General features: G+C 31.8%; 2 protein-coding genes across 2 annotated transcripts; one reads left to right on the top strand and one right to left on the bottom strand.

Annotated features, from left to right (window-relative positions):
• Window positions 1-909: 909 nt before the first annotated feature.
• Window positions 910-11,116, bottom strand: LOC126886672 (probable splicing factor, arginine/serine-rich 7). Its single transcript, XM_050653658.1, has 2 exons — window positions 9,989-11,116; window positions 910-1,795 (listed from the first exon to the last, which is right to left on the bottom strand). The coding sequence occupies exons 1-2, from the start codon at window positions 10,963-10,965 to the stop codon at window positions 1,015-1,017; spliced, it is 1,758 nt and encodes a 585-aa protein (XP_050509615.1). The 5' UTR covers window positions 10,966-11,116; the 3' UTR covers window positions 910-1,014.
• Window positions 11,117-11,315: 199 nt separating this feature from the next.
• Window positions 11,316-17,392, top strand: LOC126886675 (protein C1orf43 homolog). The gene is made up of 4 exons (XM_050653662.1): window positions 11,316-11,773; window positions 13,694-13,856; window positions 13,911-14,130; window positions 17,086-17,392. Exons 1-4 carry the CDS (start codon window positions 11,576-11,578, stop codon window positions 17,285-17,287), a joined length of 783 nt encoding a protein of 260 aa, XP_050509619.1. The 5' UTR covers window positions 11,316-11,575; the 3' UTR covers window positions 17,288-17,392.

The raw sequence follows: 17,392 nt of genomic DNA, 5'->3' as shown, positions 1-17,392 counted from the left end.
AACCCAAATGATCTAAAAAAAAATTGTTCGAAGTGAAAAAATGATTTTTGTGAATTTGTCTAAAAAAATTGTTTAAACAATTTATCGATCAAGGTACTGCCTGGCACCCAGTAGATTTGTTATAAGGACCTCTTTTTGAGTAAGTTTGTGCAAAAAAGTCGAATCGGAGTAATTTACCTAACGGGGGCGACGATACAGTCTAGACTAATTTGAACATATTCAGTAACATTTAATTTCTAGAATCGGCTGTTTGTGTGAATCAGAATCAACTTTTATTAAATGGCATTGGGAAGAGTATACTTTAACTAGTTGGAGTCTACTTTTACTAGTAAATGTTGAATATAAATCTTCATTTTATATTTATAATCAACTTTTACTGAAACCAGCCGTTAGAGTTGACTCGAACTAGTAAAAGTCAACTCCAACTGGATAATCAACTTGAACTGTAACATATATACTAAAAGGTTTTTATAATAAAGTGTTTATTTGATTTTTTATTAGCTTCAATTTTGGTAATAACAACTTTTCTGAAAAATATTACTGTTTTTAAGTTATTTACGGAAAAACCGTGTTAAAAAATGCATTTTTTTTTCACGAAAAATGAAAATATTTGATATTTAATAACTCAAAAACTATTAATTTATTTGAATAACTTTATATAACAAATTTTACTTAAAATTGGACCCTATATCGATTCCTGGGGGTATTTTTAATAAAATAATTTCCATCCCTGAAAAGTGGGGGCACCCCCTCAGTGTAAAAGCGCAAATTGGTACCATGTCACCTTTGTTTCTTGAGGTCTTTTCTAACTATTCACCAATTTTCATGAAAATCTATGAAGGTTCAACAAAATCGGAGGTGAAAACCTTCAGTGACTGCACTATATAGGTAGCAAAATAAAACACAATCTTCAATTTCCTAATTTATGTTCACCACTTACACAATAAACTAAAAAAATTAAAACTAGAGTTTGTTAATATTGTAGCAATGTGTAGGTTTAGATAAAATATATGTTTATGGGGAATTTGAAATATCCATATTATCAGATTTTTCAGGGGATCCTTTTTCTATATTCTCACTTTCTATTTCTTTCGGTTTGTCTTTTTCAGTGTCAAAACCTTTTTCCTCTTCATCATAATTCCTTGGAACCTTAGAATGGGACCTAGTAGATCTACTATCTCGCGATCTAGACCTAGACTTCCTTTCTTTTTCTTTATCTCTGGATCTAGACCTTTTATCTCTTACTCTTCGGTCCTTATCTCTTTTATCAGATTTTTTATCTCTTCTCTTGTCCCTGTCTCGACTTCTACTTCTGCTCCTTCTTCTTGGACCTCTTGGAGATGGCGTCCTTCTTCTACTTCCCCTGGATCTACTTCTTCTTCGATCCCTTCGACGATCTCTAGACCTAGACCTTCTCTTACTTTTACTTCTAGATCTAGATTTTCGTTTTTCCTCAGCACTGCCTTCTTTGTCACTTTTCCTTTCTTTTGCTTCTTTGGGCGTTTTTTCCTTTTCTGGTGATTCTATATCCTTGGATTTCTTTTCTCTTTCTTTATCTTTATCCTTATCCTCTCTTTCATTGCTCCTTTTTCTATCTCTAGAGCGGTCTCTTGATTTTCTATCGCGATCTCGGGACTTTCCTCTGGATCTATCTTTGGATCGATGCCGTGATCTTCTTCTAGACCTCGATCGGGATCTTCTCGGAGATCTTGATCTTCTCGATCTTGACCGTCGATCTCGAGACCTAGAATGTCGTCTACCTCGTGATCTTGACCTTTTTCTACGGTCCCGTGACCTAAAAAAAAATAAATCTATTAAATAAATGATTAAATGGCATATATATACATATTCATATATTATGTGTTAATAACTATATATCAAGGACTACAAACTTTCGACGCTGGAGTTTTGTAATATGTAGTTGTAATGGTTTATAAGTGATGGTCTAACAAACAGTGAGCAATGGACAGTTATTATCTTCGCCTTATCGCATTTGATAATATCTGTTGCAGTTGCATACAAACTATCACAAAAAAAATTAAAGCGTGTCACTTGCGGAGTGCCAACAGAAGTGAATAATTCTTATAATATATTCGATTATATTCGGTTTCATTCAATTCGATCCCATTCGATTAGATTTAATTTTGCTAACTCTTTCATTTGTTGATGTGTTTTTCCTTTTTCCTGTCCAATTTCTATAATCTGATAGATCCATCTTTTCCTTGGCCTCCCTTTCATTCTTTTACCATATCTTTTTGATTCCATCACCTACTTTGGTAGTCTTCCCTGGTCCATTCTGTTAATGTGTCCATACCATTTTATTTTTCTTTTTTGGATCTTTGTTATTATCGATTCCTGTTTCAGTCTTTGTCTAATATCCTCATTTTTTATTCTGTCCAATTTCGTTTTTCCTGCTATTTTTCTCAACGACTTCATCTCCACTGCGTTTATTGTACTGTCTATTTTTGCATTGTTTACCCATGTCTCACTTGTATATCGATGGCTTAAAGTACACTTATTGTATGTCCGTGCAGGTACTTTTTGAGAAAATGTTTTTCTTTTGTCTCTTTTGAATGTTTAAGCTCTCATAGCAAAGCATTACAGCGCAAAGTTTGAAATGTGATTTATACCACACCAAACGCGTTAGGAAATACAATGTCTGTGCAGGATGATAGAATGTTAGGTGGTCATGAAGGTACAGTGCATAACTCAATTATTGAAAAAAGTGGGCATATAATAAGTGTGCTTTAAGCCATCGATATATTAAAGTTGGTACAGATATTGCATTGTGTACCTTCCGTTTTATTTCTTTATCTATTTCTTCCTTTCCAAATCTTTTTTTATTTGGTGCATAGTAGATCTTATTTGCTTTTTTCGTCCTGTATGATTTCTTGGTCTAGCTTTTCATCCTCTGGTATTAATACTCCCAGGTATTCAAATGTCGAGACTTTCTATTATTTTGTTTTTGCACCTAAATATCGTTTGGTTTATTTCTTCCCTTTTCTTTTGGGTTACTATCATGATCTTCGTTTTTCTTTACATTTACCTCCATTTTCAAATTTTTTATTTCTTCCACCCAGATATCGATTAATTTTTGCATTTTCTCTTTATCATCTGCTATTATTACTAGGCCATCTGAATATATAGTAATTCCTCCATTTTCACTGGTACTAAATTCCTATACTCTATTGTTGACTGTAATTGCCTTGACCTTCTTTTAGCACTGTTCATTACTTTATATATCGCACCCTCAGTGCAAGACTGCATTAACTCAAAATTTTATGAAAATGAAGTAACCATGGAATTCGATTGTAAACATGCATATCTATCCCCTGTAAAACTTTAGTAACTTTCAAATGCTTAATGGGCTAAATATTACAACAACAACAGTTTAACTATTTTGCGTTTTTGACCATAAGTTCCGTGCAAAACTGTTGTAACTTTAATGTAACAGAGTTACAACAGTTTTGCACGGAACATTGCAACGGATTCGATAACAAGCAATGAAAAAAGTAAGATATTTGTTATTTTAATATCTATATCTGTGGTGTTTAATTTTAATATACAGAGCGTCTACGTAATCCATTAACGGCTGAGACAATAAACAAAGATTTTCGAGACCAATCTATTCATGTAAATTTTATGTCCTTTGTGTGATATTATATTTATTTTCCATATGATTTTAAAAGGAAAAACAGTTATCTTAAAACTTGTGTATTGACAATACTGAGAGGTCAAAAATATCTATTCTCAGAAAACTTGCCAAAGAACAGCCAAAAATTCAAATGGCCAAAAAGAAATATTTGGTATACTTATGCCATTCGGGTATGATACCAGAAGCCCACCATAGTTTTTATAAAAATATTTTGGCACAAGATGATGTACGAGAAGAGGACGACAACTACGGTAAAACCTGTCAGCAACGGCCACTAAAAATGAAAGAACTATTGGCCGATATAGAAAGGTGGCCGGCAATGCCAGTTTTTGTAGTCTAGATATACATAATGGGTTTGGGTAATTTTTAAACTGGCCGTTGTTGGCAGGTGGCCGGTGACACAGGTTTTACCGTAAAAGTAAATGTGTCTACGCTTTTTACAATTTTCTCCATGCAAAACTGTTGTAACTTTGAAATTCTAATACTAAATGTGTAGTGATTAACAATTTTTTCCGTGCAAAAGTGTTGTAACTTTGAAATTCCTAATTTTTTTTGCATTAATATTATTTTATTTAAATTTCTATTTTTGGTTAATGTAATATAGGCTGAAAAGCATGCAAAATCATAATTAAATGTTAATTTTTCTTAAAATTTGTGTCTTATTTCACCGATATTAGCACGAAAATAAACAAAATCGTCTTTATCTCGAAACTTACTTATTTTGACTTACTGCAGTCTTGCACTGAGGGTGCGATATTACTAATATGAATAAAACTGGGCCGAGACTGTCCCCTTGTCACTTTCCAATACTTAACTCTGAATTACTAAAATTCAGACTTCTTACTCTTTGGAACTGGAACTTTGGAAACAAATATATTTGAATAAATTTAATATTCTTTTAGGACAAAACATGAATAAACCAAACAAATTTTGGTGCTACTATAGTGTGCATAGTGATGTAAGAAGAGAATATTCTCTTGAGAGTTGCTTCGTCCTTAATCGTGCTAAGACAATACATAACAAGAAAAATGAAAAACGGAAAATGTGGATACGTCTTTTCTAAGTAAAAGCGAAACAATGAGTAATTTAACTACGGAAATAATGCTCGACATTTATTTGTTTAAGAATTTTACAAGAATGTCAAAAAATGATTTCGAACTATTAATAAATATGATAGGGCCAAGAATAGAGAAGAAAGATCCAAACATGAGAAACACAATACCAATCTCAACTGTTGAAATTGGTATTGTGTTTCTCATGTTTGATCTTTCTGCTCCATTTTTGGCCCAATTATACTTATTAATAGTTCGAAATCACTTTTTGACATTCTTGTAAAATTCTTAAACAAATAAATGTCTAGCATTATTTCCATATTTAAATTACTCATTGTTTCGCGTTTACTTAGAAAAGATGTATCCACATTTTCCGTTTTTCATTTTTCTTTTTTACTAACAGTTTTAGTTTAATTTATTTATGCAGGGTGCACTACTCTTCCATTTGTCTAATAGTTCCAGAAGTATGCCAAGTTCCACAACTCTGGACGTAAATGTACTGCATTAATAAACCTTATTGTGATTTCATTTGACCACATATTCATCTTTTCTATGTATGTTTTGACAAAACAAAATTAAATTTCAACAGAGTACAGGAAATAAAGAGGAAATACAGAGCAACATGCAAAATTTTCCTCAGCAGTTAGGCTTTATCGGCAACGCATCAGCCACTGCAATAGTGTTCAAATACCAGTAAGATTTCAACCACATGGCTCAGCCAAACGGCGATATTTTCATTAGATGGCCGTAATGTTGCCAGAAACATACCAAATATATATTTTCGGCAACATATTGCTTCAAAAACTAGCCCGTCTAAATGCCCCTTTAAATGTAGACCAATCCATGACTCGGCCGACGACTCGTGAAAAATAAAATCCCACAACTTTTCATCAGTACATTGAAATGCAGAATATAGATGACCAGGATGAGCTAATGATAGAAATTGATTCTGAACCTGAGGCCTCATGTTTTTCTGATTAAATCACCACATCCATTACTTGCATTATTTGTTGTTAAGAAGAAACTTTCATTTTCTTATCAAATAAATTTTGTGTTCTCTGTTGTTTTTGTATTTTGTTTATATACAGGGTGTCCAGAAACTCTACCGACAAACGAAGACAGGAGATTCTTCAGATAATTTTAAGATAATTTAACCCAATTCACTTAGTCCGAAAATGTTTCCTAAGGGAGCTAGAGCTCTTTGAAGATGGCGTCTTGTAATTAGTTTTTCTTAAATACCTCCAGAACGCTTCTATTTAGAAAAACAAAAATTGGTACGCGTATTTATCTTCAAGATATAAATCTAATCCATCCATTGCAAATTTCTAGTACGGATCATAGGCGTCCGTTTTGGGTAGGGCAACGGTTATTTTATCGCATAACTTTTATATCTTTAACTTTTATGCATTTCTGATACTGGATTATCAAATTATGAAGTATTTTAGTACTAAAAGGTACTCCTGTTTTAAATCGGTAGGACACACCGTTTTCTAGAAAAATCAATTTGAAAACTTTTCGCTTTTTGAATTAGAAAAAAAATTTCAAAAAAAAAACTGTTTAGAAAGACGAAAACTGGTACATTTATTTATATTCCAGAGATAAATCGATTTCATTAATTGCGAATTTTTAATACTGGTCACAGGCGTCCGTTTTGGGTAGGTCAATGGATATTTTATAGCATAACTTTTTGTCTTGAATTTTTTAGCATTTTTGACACTAGATTATTAAAATATGAGGTATTCGAGTACTAAAAGTTACCCTTACTTTATGTTGGTAAAATACTTCATTTTTTGTTAAAAAGTTCTTTCATTTTTTTTTTTCAAATTCCAAAAACGAAAAACTTTCAAATCGATTTTTCTAGAAAACGGTGTGTCCTACCGACTTAAGTCAAGAGTACCTTTTAGTACTAGAATACCTCACAATTTATTAATCCGGTGTCAAAAATGCATAAAAGTTAAGGACAAAAAAGTTATGCGATAAAATACCTGTTGCTCTACCCAAAACGCACGCCTATGACCGGTACTAGAAATTTGCAATGGATGAAATCGATTCATCTCTGAAAAGTAAATAGGCATACCAATTTTCGTTTTTCTAAATAGAAGCGTTCTGGAGGTATTTAAGAAAAACCAATTTCATGACGCCATCTTCAAAGAGCTCTAGCTCCCTTAAGAAGCATTTTCGGACTAGGTGAATTGGGTTAAATTGTCCTAAAATTATCTGAGGAATCTCCTGTCTTCGTTTGTCGGTAGAGTTTCTGGACACCCTGTATAAAGAACACTGTTGTTTAGTCTCATAATTTTGTATATTTCATAATTTTTAATATCCTATTTCATCTTCAACAATATCCCTAAGTGCGTCGTAGGATTCATTCTCAGAAAATTCTCCATATCGAGAATATTCTCGAGAATATTATTTGATTTTTCATTCTCGAGAAATTTCCAACACTAAGTGTGCAGTCTAACCCGAGGATGTGGTATACCTATGCACATAGCGCTATTATAGTGTCTGGTGTACCAATCGCAATCTGAAATTTCCTAAAGGATTTGCACAAAATAAAGGAGTGCATGACAACTCTTGTAGAAAAAAAAATATTTATTCACAAGTACCTAATGAATAAACCAATACAGAAGTAAAAACTTCGAGATGTATTCTGGTATAAAATCGTTTATTTAAAACTATAAAATGTCATGGATTGCAGAACGTTTTCGTTCTAAACAGAACATCTTCAGTGCATCCTGCCGAGTATTTTGAAACTAGCACACTGTAAATAGTGTTAACATCATCGTATATGGTTTACATAATGTAATATATTAAAATGTTATGACTACAAGTCGATGTTGATAGATAAAGTGGAACACATGCTAAAAGGGTGCCATGGTTCACTATTTACAGTGTGCTAGTTTCAAAATACTCAGCAGGATGCACTGAAGATGTTCTGTTTAGAACGAAAACGTTCTGCAATCCATGACATTTTATAGTTTTAAATAAACGATTTTATACCAGAATACATCTCGAAGTTTTTACTTCTGTATTGGTTTTTTAAACTATGGTATACAGCCAACTATTGGGATTTTCCCATTGATTTTTTACCTAATGAATATTTAGAGGAAAATAAATGTAAAATGAAAGAGGACTACTAATTTAAAAAAAAATTAATCACAACTATTTACAAAAAGATATATATGTAACATAATTATTTACAAAACGATACAGCCTAACATTATTAACACTTTGACTGCCATGTGTATACCTGAATACACACAGTGGCTGAGCTCAAACCTCCAAGTGATATCTACATGTACACAGTCAGTAAAGAGCATTTGGCCATGTGTATTCATATACAGTCAGCAAAATGAAAGAATACCCATGAACGATCACATCAATCACTTATTTTGTATTTGCTGTCTTTTTCTATAACAAACGTTTGTTTATTTATAGAAAAAGACAGCAAATACAAAACAAGTGATTGATGTGATCCCGACTGTATGTGGTATAGAATAAAAAAAATGCTTTTTCAGGCACCAGATATATTTTTCTTATACTAGTCAAAGTACAAAAAATATAATTAAATTATTTAAACAGTACCTAAGGTACCAATGTAGATAAACAATTTTACATTTACATAAAACAATTAGTGTGGCACACCCTTCTGGTGAAATTGGCGTGGCAGTCAAAGTGTTAAAGAAAAAATTCATGCACTTTTAAGATAGAAGGGCGGTCAATGATTCTAGATCAAAAAAGTCATGTAGGCACCCTAACCAAGAAAATTATGGTGATATTTAAATAATAGTAAAGAAATAAGTTTATTGTTCATTTCTGAAAATGTTTATTACTACTTAGCAATAAACATTTTGCCTACAAACAATTTGCTGCCTTTCATTATTGTGTCCTCACCCCTCTGAGGAAATATTAGAGTGTTGTTTAGCCACACAGGTAAACTGCAAGCTATAGCAGAAACGCGACAGTAGACTACATATTATGATAGTGGCACCCAAATTTTGTTTTTGCTGCCTGGTAAAAAATTCTTCTAATTTAATTTTATATGACTATCATATTATTGACAATTCAGACGTATTTTATACATTTTAAAGTAGATGACATTTCGGCTACAAAAATTAAAATTATAGACCATTAAAAGTCTACTTTAAATTACAAAAAAGAGCAATAAGATATCTGTTTGGCCTCAGAAGAACAACACATTGCAGAAGCTACTTCAAAGATCACAGGATTCTAACACTACCTTCTATAATATATTTTAGAAACAGTTTGATTAATTCGTAAACATCTACATGTCTTTCCAGCAAGACATGACTATTCCACCAGAAATTCTACCTTTGACATATATTTACCGATCCCGTCCAGTGAGTTAGTAAAGAAATCTATATTATATTCTGCAAAAAAACTTTACAGCCATCTCCCTCTACAACTTAAATCTGCAACATCTTTCCCCAAGTTCCGTAAAATGACTAAAGCCTATTTATCTGAAAGACCATATTATTCAACAGCAGAGTTTCTTAACCAATAACCAAGAAAGTACAGTATTCTTATTTATAAGTATAATCATAATCTATATTTGAGTGTCATATGCAGCAGCTTAACGACATTCTACACCTTCGTTGCGTGGTATGCCTCTCAGAGGAAAGGGGGAAACTTATATGCAAGCGAAAGTTGGTAACAATGCATTTATATACTCAAATTATATGTTTCAGTATTGAATACTTTATAAAAATAAATTATAATAAATTACGGAATTAATTATAAATAAATTAAAAATAAATGACATATTTTTTAATATGTAAATTAAAAATAAATGGTACGGCAAACAATCCTCATTTTTTAATATGTTATTCCTTACAAAAAACCTTTAATTTAAGCACAAATAATTAAAAATTGTAAATTTAGGTCAAAAGTTATTAACTTTTTAAGAATTCCCATAAGAGCCCATGTTAAAACTTACCCTTAATAGTAATTAAACGGCATGGTAAAACAATTTTTAAAAAATCAAGTCTTATTTTTTTGAAGTAAACTATAACATACTAAAATTTCATGCAAATCCTTAATTCTTTGCCGAAGGTGTAGAACGTCGTTAACTTAACTTATTAAATTTCTTAAGGTAGATTATGCAATTTGCAAATTTTTTTTAAATTTTGCAATAGATTGTTACTGTTTTTTTTTTGTTTCTCTTCATTATTTTTATTTATATAGACGATTTATATCATTTATATCATGACAATAAAGCAAATTTCTATTCTATTCTATTCTTGTTGTTTCTTGCACTTACCTTGATCTTCTCGATCTAGATGAAGACCTTCGCCTTCTGGACCTTGATCTTCTTCTAGATCTAGACCTGGACCTCTTTCTTCTACTTCTTGATCTAGACCTTGATCTACGTAAACTCCTTTTATCTTTTGTAAGCATGCCAATGACTGGTTCAATAGATGCATTAATCATATTTTGCGCTTCCTTAAATCTAGACATTGCCTCTTCAATTTCCTTTTGGGCTGCCTCATTACTTTTTGCTTGTGGTTTGGTTATTGGTTGAGTTGCATGTTCTACTATTATTATTTGTCCCTTATATTCTTGGCCATTCAATTTTAATGCATTTACTATGCTTGCTTGATCGGAAAACTCAATAAGCATATGTTGGTTATCATCCGAGTCACCTTTACACGCCCTAAGATATTTAACTTCTCCAGCTGAATTAAAAAAGTCGATTATATCATCATTAGTTAACAAAGGCTGGTAATTCAGCATTAAGACTGTTCTGCGTGTTTCTTCAATTTTTGCAGTATCGTAACTTGAAGGTAATGGTGGATACGGAGGCAAACCGTTAACATGCAAATGAGGATCTGAGGTAATTATTACTTCTTCTTGCTCTGTCCTATGAATTGTATTGATAACATGAGGGGGCAATTTTGGATCAGTTGGAGTTAGACCTGGTACTATTGTCCCATTTTTAGTCATCTCAAGAGCATAATATTCATCTGGAATTTCTCCACTTGATATAGGAATCACAATCAAAGCTCTGTCTATAAAAACAGTGTTTGTCATATGTTGAGCAATTCCTACAGTTGTACTATCAACAAATTTGATGTAACAAATACGTGACTGAACAGGACAGGAAACATCTCTGATGGTAGGATATAAGCGAATATCTTCTATTTTACCCAAGTATCCAAATAATATCTGCATCTGATCTTTTGTAGCTTGGGGAGCTATATTCGTCACTTGGACGACTTTTGTTGAACCCACTGCCATTTTATTTCAATAGTTACTTACGGCGGGAACAAACTTCTTAATGTAAATAATATACTTTATGTATGATTTACATATTATTTTAAAATTTCACTTGCCGACTACAGACTACAGTAACAAAATATGGCGACTACAAAAACCCAAAATTAAAATTAAGCGACAATGACAGCGACATCTGACGCAACTGACACTGACAAAACCAAATTTTTCGTTTTAAATGAGTGTGTCACTTGTCGTTGATGTCATAAGATTTATTATTAATCATAATTGATTCATTTATTGATTTATTTATTAACGTATATATTTATATAATAATATATAATATAATAATATCATATATGTTAAAATATACGTACGACTGACTACACCAGTCTAAAATACGTCGTGCCAAAAATTCAGAAAGTTGAGACCAAAAAAATGACAAGCAGAGTAGCAGTTCAGCAGTTACTAACTACGTTAAAGAAGAATTTGATAAATGTCAAAAAGTTAAAAACAATTTTTTAAAAACTAAAAATATACGATTTGTTGTTAATATTCAAATTGAGTTCTTAAAAATAAAAAGCTTGTATGTGAAATATGATTTAGTTACGTAAGTGTCTCTATTATCATTCAAATGGAAGCTGTAGCAGAAAAGTTGACAAGATCAAAGAACATGTCAGAGGAGTTGTCTGGAGTTACTTTTGTTATAATAATCGGGATGGGGACTCTTACTGTACTTTTATTATTCATATTTGCAAAGCGACAAATTCAGCGATTCGCACTTCGATCAAGAAGAGGACCACATATACCAATAGGACATGATGGGTCAAAGGTATCTATTATTTTTATTTACATATTAAGCAAAGTTCAACAGTGCTAAAAGGTTTATATTCCTGATTTCATTTTATTTCACTTCAATCTTTTGATACACTCCTTCACCACTTCCCTCATTTTCTTCTGTCCAATGCTAGTTCTTTCCATCTCTCAGTGTTAATTACAGTGTTTTTCTTTTTCAGTGTGTAGAAAGACCTGTTACAGGTCTTCGTACACACTGTCCTTTCATCTTTTTCTTGGCCTGTCTTTCCTTCTCTTCTGTATTGGTCTTTGTGAGAGTACCATTTTTCACATTATTTTCCCATTCTTTAGATGTGCCCCAAATTTCATATTCTCTGTGCTTTGATTGTTTTCGTTATCATTGGCTCTTTATACAGTTCTTTTAATTGTTTATTGTTTCTTTTCCACTGAACTTCTATTTTCACACCTCCATATATTGCTCTTTGCAGTTTCCTCTCCCATCCTTCTAGAATCTAGAAGGTCTGTTTCTGACTTTTTCAGCACCCAATGTTTTGCATGAGTACATTACTGTGGGTCTGAGGCTTGTACATTTGGATTGTTGTTTTTCTGGAGACGTATTTTGATTCCATCAATGTTCATAATGCTTCATACTTTTTATTTCCCCTAGCTATTCTTTATCTTCTACTCCTCATGGCCTTTTTCATCTATTTGACTCCCAGGTAATTAATTTCTTTGAGTCTTTTAAACAAGAAGTAGGTATGTTTTTCTCCATATATTTCTCCCATTATCATATACTTTGTCTCTCTTCATTTATTTTAAGACTAAATTATTTAGCTTCTTTAATTATATTTTTCATTAACTTTTGTAGTTCTTTTTTGCTTGTGGCTAATAGTGTCAGATCATTTGCAAATGCTATGCATTGGTGACCATTTTTAAATATCGTTTCTTGCATGTTTATTCTGCTTTTCCTGATTATTATTTCTAATATCAGATTGAATTCTTTCATCAGTTCGTACATCTGCTGTCATGGGTCTGCTTAAAGTCAATGAACAAAGCATATACATTTGTAACAAGTAGTCTGTATTTCTTTTTTTGGAAGGCAAATATTTGGTCTGCCGTTGATGTGTTGCTTCTAAAACCTGCATGGTATTTTCCCAATATGTTTTCTGAATATTGATTTAGCCTTTTTCTTATACTTTCTGCCAAGATTTTGTAAACTACTTCTAGTAGTGCAATGCCTCTATAGTTTTCGCATAGCATTTTATCACCTTTTTTATGTATAGGTCATATTCTTGCTTTGGTCCACTCTGCTGGCATTTTTCTACTTCCCATATTCTTTTTATCAGGTCATATAGGTCATATTCTTTTTGTACTCTTTTCCTTTCTAATTTTACCGTGGCTTTCATTTTTCACTCTTTTTTCGTTTTCTATTTCTTGCTCTGTGTGTATTTCTATTATCTGATCATCTTTAATTTCATGGTTTGCATCTTTTTTTACTTCGCTCTTATTTAGCAGTGCTGTGAAATAGTTTTGTCAATTTCTCATTATTTTTTCTGGTTCATTTAGTAATATCCCTTTATCATCTCTCATGTATGGGTGTTTTTACACATCCTCTTTCCATTTTTTTTTGCTTCCTGGTAGAGAGATCTTATTTTTTTTGAATTCTTTTTCTATTTCTTTCAGTTTCTTCTAGGTATATTTTATTTTTTTTGGTTCTACATTTTTTTTAATGATTTTTCTTAAACCGCTGTATTCTTGTCTATTGCGTCTGCTACTTCTTGACATTCTTCATCATACCATTCTTTTGTTTTGTGTTTTCTCTTGGTTTTCTTTAGGGTTATCTTACCTGTGTTCAAGATTGCTTCTTTCATGTTTCCCCATTGTTCAAAAGTTTCTCCGAGTCAAAAGCATAAGTTGAATAATTAAGAATACTTTGTACTATAATGATTCCTTGTAGGTTCTTAAACGAGAAATTGAGCGTAGAATAGATTTAATTAAGAAAATAGAATGTGAGCCAGAGCTGATTACAAAGTCTGATCCAAGGTACATAGTTTGTCCAGGGCAACAAATTCCAGCACACTACTATAGATTAAAAGCTGTGGATGACGTAAAGATTTTAGGTAATCTTTAATACAAAATTATTAGTAATATTGTTCATAAAAAACCGTTTTTAGAACATGAAATTACAAAGCAAGACAACTGTCTGTTCAGACATCCTAGTGAAAACTTAAGAGCATACCTTTTAACTACGTTAGCAGCTCCATTAAACGGTAGTGGACAAAGACTGATACATGAATTTTGTGATATGTATGAACATGCCAGACATGACCCCAATCATTTTGGAGATGAAGAATATCAACAATATAATAGACTACTGTTAAAGTTAATTGATGCGTAAGTATGTTATGGACCTATTTGCCATAAAATAAAACTCCAAACATTCCACAGAAACTGTCCAAAATATGTATAATAACCAATAAAAGGTACAAAAACCTTTAAAGGAAAATGAAATATGACTGAAATAATTATTTATATAATTTTTCAAAGAATACATTAATTTTGTTATAATATATGCACTGATAACTTTGTATAAAGAGAATTCATAACTCCTTTTGAACAAACACTATAAAAATATATCACTGGTACCTATGATTAATATGATTCCTAATACATTTCCAGTGAAAATAATAACTCTTTGATAAGTGTTGGCGATACAATTTTTTTTATATGCGTGTCCGCGAAGATTTTAACTCCCAAAATATTTATAACGAAAAGATTTAGTTCTTAATAGATGCCGACGAAAACAATTATTTCCCTTTATGTTTCTGTTTCTGCCGACTAAAACAATTATTTCGGAGAACTTTTTAGTAAATATAATTTTCGTGGACCCACAAACAGAAATTATGTTTTTTGTTTCAAATTTTCAATAAATAAATTCCTCAAAAAATAAATTTGTTTGCTAACACTTTTTTAGGGATTATAATTTTCACAATCATGTAATCGAAAATAATATTTTTCGCGGCGTTCATTGAAAGTTCTACTGTTGTAAGTTGTTGAAAAGTTGTTCAGAATTTGAGTATATTATAATTCTTCTTCAGCCTGGACAAAGGCCTCCCCATGAGTTCACCACTCTTCTCTGTTTTGTGCTGTCAGTTTCTACCACTTTTGCTTTGATGTTATCTAGCCATCGTTGTTGTGGCATTCCTCTACTACGCCTGTGCTCATTTGGTCTCCAACATATATAATATTTCTCATCCATTTTTCGTTGTTTTGCTGTTTCAAGTGTCCTACATAGTTCCATTTGATTTGTGCAATCCTTCCAATTACATCTTCCGCCTTCATCCTGCTTCACACAACCTCATTTTGCATAATGTTCTCTCAGAGAAACTCCTAATATAGCTCTTTGTGTTGTTCTTAATCTATTGGCTAATAACTCTGTCAAGTGTTACAGTCTCCATTCCATATGTCATAACTGGTAGAATTAAACTGTTGAAAACCATCTTCTTTAGATTTATTGGTATCATTTTGTTTTGCAACAAAAGGTGCAAAAGATGTTTTTGCTTTCTACTGCTACCTAAGTCATTCAAATTCTTCTAGCTATCTCTGCCGTTTGATTCTGTGACCTAATACTCTTAACACTTTTGATCTCACTTCCATCTAAGTTGATTGAGATATTTTGATCTGTCATCACCTTTGTTTTATTTAAATTCATTTTTAAATTGTTCCCAATTTAACTTCTTCTGCATTTATCTTCTGCATCATCTAATGCAGGGGTAAATAATTTTGGAGAGATTGGGTCTCCATATCTAACTCCACTTCCACCTCCTAGTATCTATGGAGGATTACAATTCACTATGTACCTCTAAACTATTCTACAGTGCTAGTCAAAAGTCCGTACCCCCCCTCGTATCTTTTGAACGGTTATACCTATAATAGTGAAATTTAGAGGGAGGAAATAAACGGATGTAAGCTTCTTAACTAGTCATGACAGGTGACGTAATAGTGACAGATGACGTTACAGAGCCACTGTGACCGATAATTTTAAATGGGACCTTATGGCAAGTGATACCTCGGTTGAAAGGTATTGAAAATACCTATTCAGTCATACTAATTTTGTTTGAGTTTAAGCTAATTTTGATGAACAAATAAAATAAATATAAAATTGTAGTTTCGCATTTAATTAATAAAAATTCAAAATTCCGCCTATGATTACTTGTCAAACAGGTTGACGTTGACGTAAAAACTACTAGAGAATTAAAAAACGTCAACTCTTTTGACAAAAAATGCATAAGCGGACATTTGAATTTTTATTAATTAAATTCGAAACTACAATATTATATTTATTTAATTTATTCACCAAAATCAAAATCAACCTAAACCCAAAAAAATTAGTATGAGTGAATAGGTATTTTAAATACCTTTCAAACGAGATATCACTTGCCATAAGGTCCTATTTAAAATTATCGGTCACAGTGGCTCTGTAACGTCATCTGTCACTATTACGTCACCTGTCATAACTAGTTAAGAAGCTTACGTCCGTTTATTTCCTCCCTCCAAATTTCACTATTGTAGGTATAACCGTTCAAAAGATACGAGGGGGGGTACAGACTTTTGACTAGCACTGTATATACATATAGTTAACATCATACAACCTGACTTAACAGAGAACATATCAATCCTGGGCTCTCGGACACTGATGTTTACATATATGTCATCATTGAAAGAATACAAAAACAAAAAATAAAAAAGCTAGAAAAAACGAAGCGAAGTTTTTTCACTCTCCTGAAAAGGAAAAGTTGTAGTTTTTGTCTTATGAGGTTTCGGTATTTAACCGTCGATATGTACTTATTTGAGGGGCTTAAAAGCAAAACGGGTTAAGTCTACTTTTATCAAAATTATTTGAATAAAGTTATCCATTGTTAAAATTACTTTACAGTCTGTTCTATTGGTAACACATTTTGTTTGCAAACAAATAAAATCATCAGCATTTTAGCTGCTGAAATATTAGCCTAAAGGCAAAACAAAAAAAAGCTTAAACAGAAACAACAGTAGTTTTTTTACAGTTTTCTCGAAAAATTGCATTTTTGGATTCAATGTGTTTTTTTTTTTCATTGGTTTCTTAATTATTGTACTTCAAATCACACTTTCACTTACAGCAACTTTGTACTTCCTTCTCTTTCAGTTTGGTTGCATTCAATTTTTTTCAAATTAAATTTCTTTTCTTTATGCTTTATTGTGTATTGGATAATATCTTCAATATTCAATAAAATAGTGAAGACTCAAAAATGTATTCATGTGTAATGTATTGTGTAGTAATGTGTGTAATGTATTAATTAATAAATTTTTTAGAGCCAAACTTCTTAAGTCATATAATACAAGCAGAAAATCATCACCAAATCGTACACCCCAAAGAAGACATGCAGCTGAGAGAAGAAATATACATTCCCATTACAATGCCGAAGATGAAATACTTAGTGTTTCAGAACGTCTTGACTCAAGACCGACCTCTCTATCCATTCTAGCTTCTGCAGATGATGAAACATCTGTCTAAATATCTATAAATATGTTGTATAATATACAACTTTATAATTAAGTATATTTTTTCTTGTATTTATATTTCATATATTAAAGTAATATATGTATTATGTAAGCTTTA

The sequence above is a fragment of the Diabrotica virgifera genome, chromosome 6 (genome assembly GCF_917563875.1).
Source record: "Diabrotica virgifera virgifera chromosome 6, PGI_DIABVI_V3a".
Classification (NCBI taxonomy): Eukaryota; Metazoa; Arthropoda; class Insecta; order Coleoptera; family Chrysomelidae; genus Diabrotica; species Diabrotica virgifera.
Note: the sequence above shows the minus strand (reverse complement) of the source record. Positions and strands in the feature narration are given on the sequence as shown.

Excerpts from the sequence above, each read along its gene's own strand:
- LOC126886672 (XM_050653658.1), bottom strand. The coding sequence starts at position 10,965 with ATGGCAGTGGGTTCAACAAAAGTCGTCCAAGTGACGAATATAGCTCCC. Across the intron at positions 1,796-9,988 it reads TCTAGATCGAGAAGATCAAG|GTCACGGGACCGTAGAAAAA; the intron begins GTAAGTGCAAGA and ends ATTTTTTTTTAG.
- LOC126886675 (XM_050653662.1), top strand. The coding sequence starts at position 11,576 with ATGGAAGCTGTAGCAGAAAAGTTGACAAGATCAAAGAACATGTCAGAG. Across the intron at positions 11,774-13,693 it reads TAGGACATGATGGGTCAAAG|GTTCTTAAACGAGAAATTGA; the intron begins GTATCTATTATT and ends GATTCCTTGTAG. Across the intron at positions 13,857-13,910 it reads GGATGACGTAAAGATTTTAG|AACATGAAATTACAAAGCAA; the intron begins GTAATCTTTAAT and ends AACCGTTTTTAG.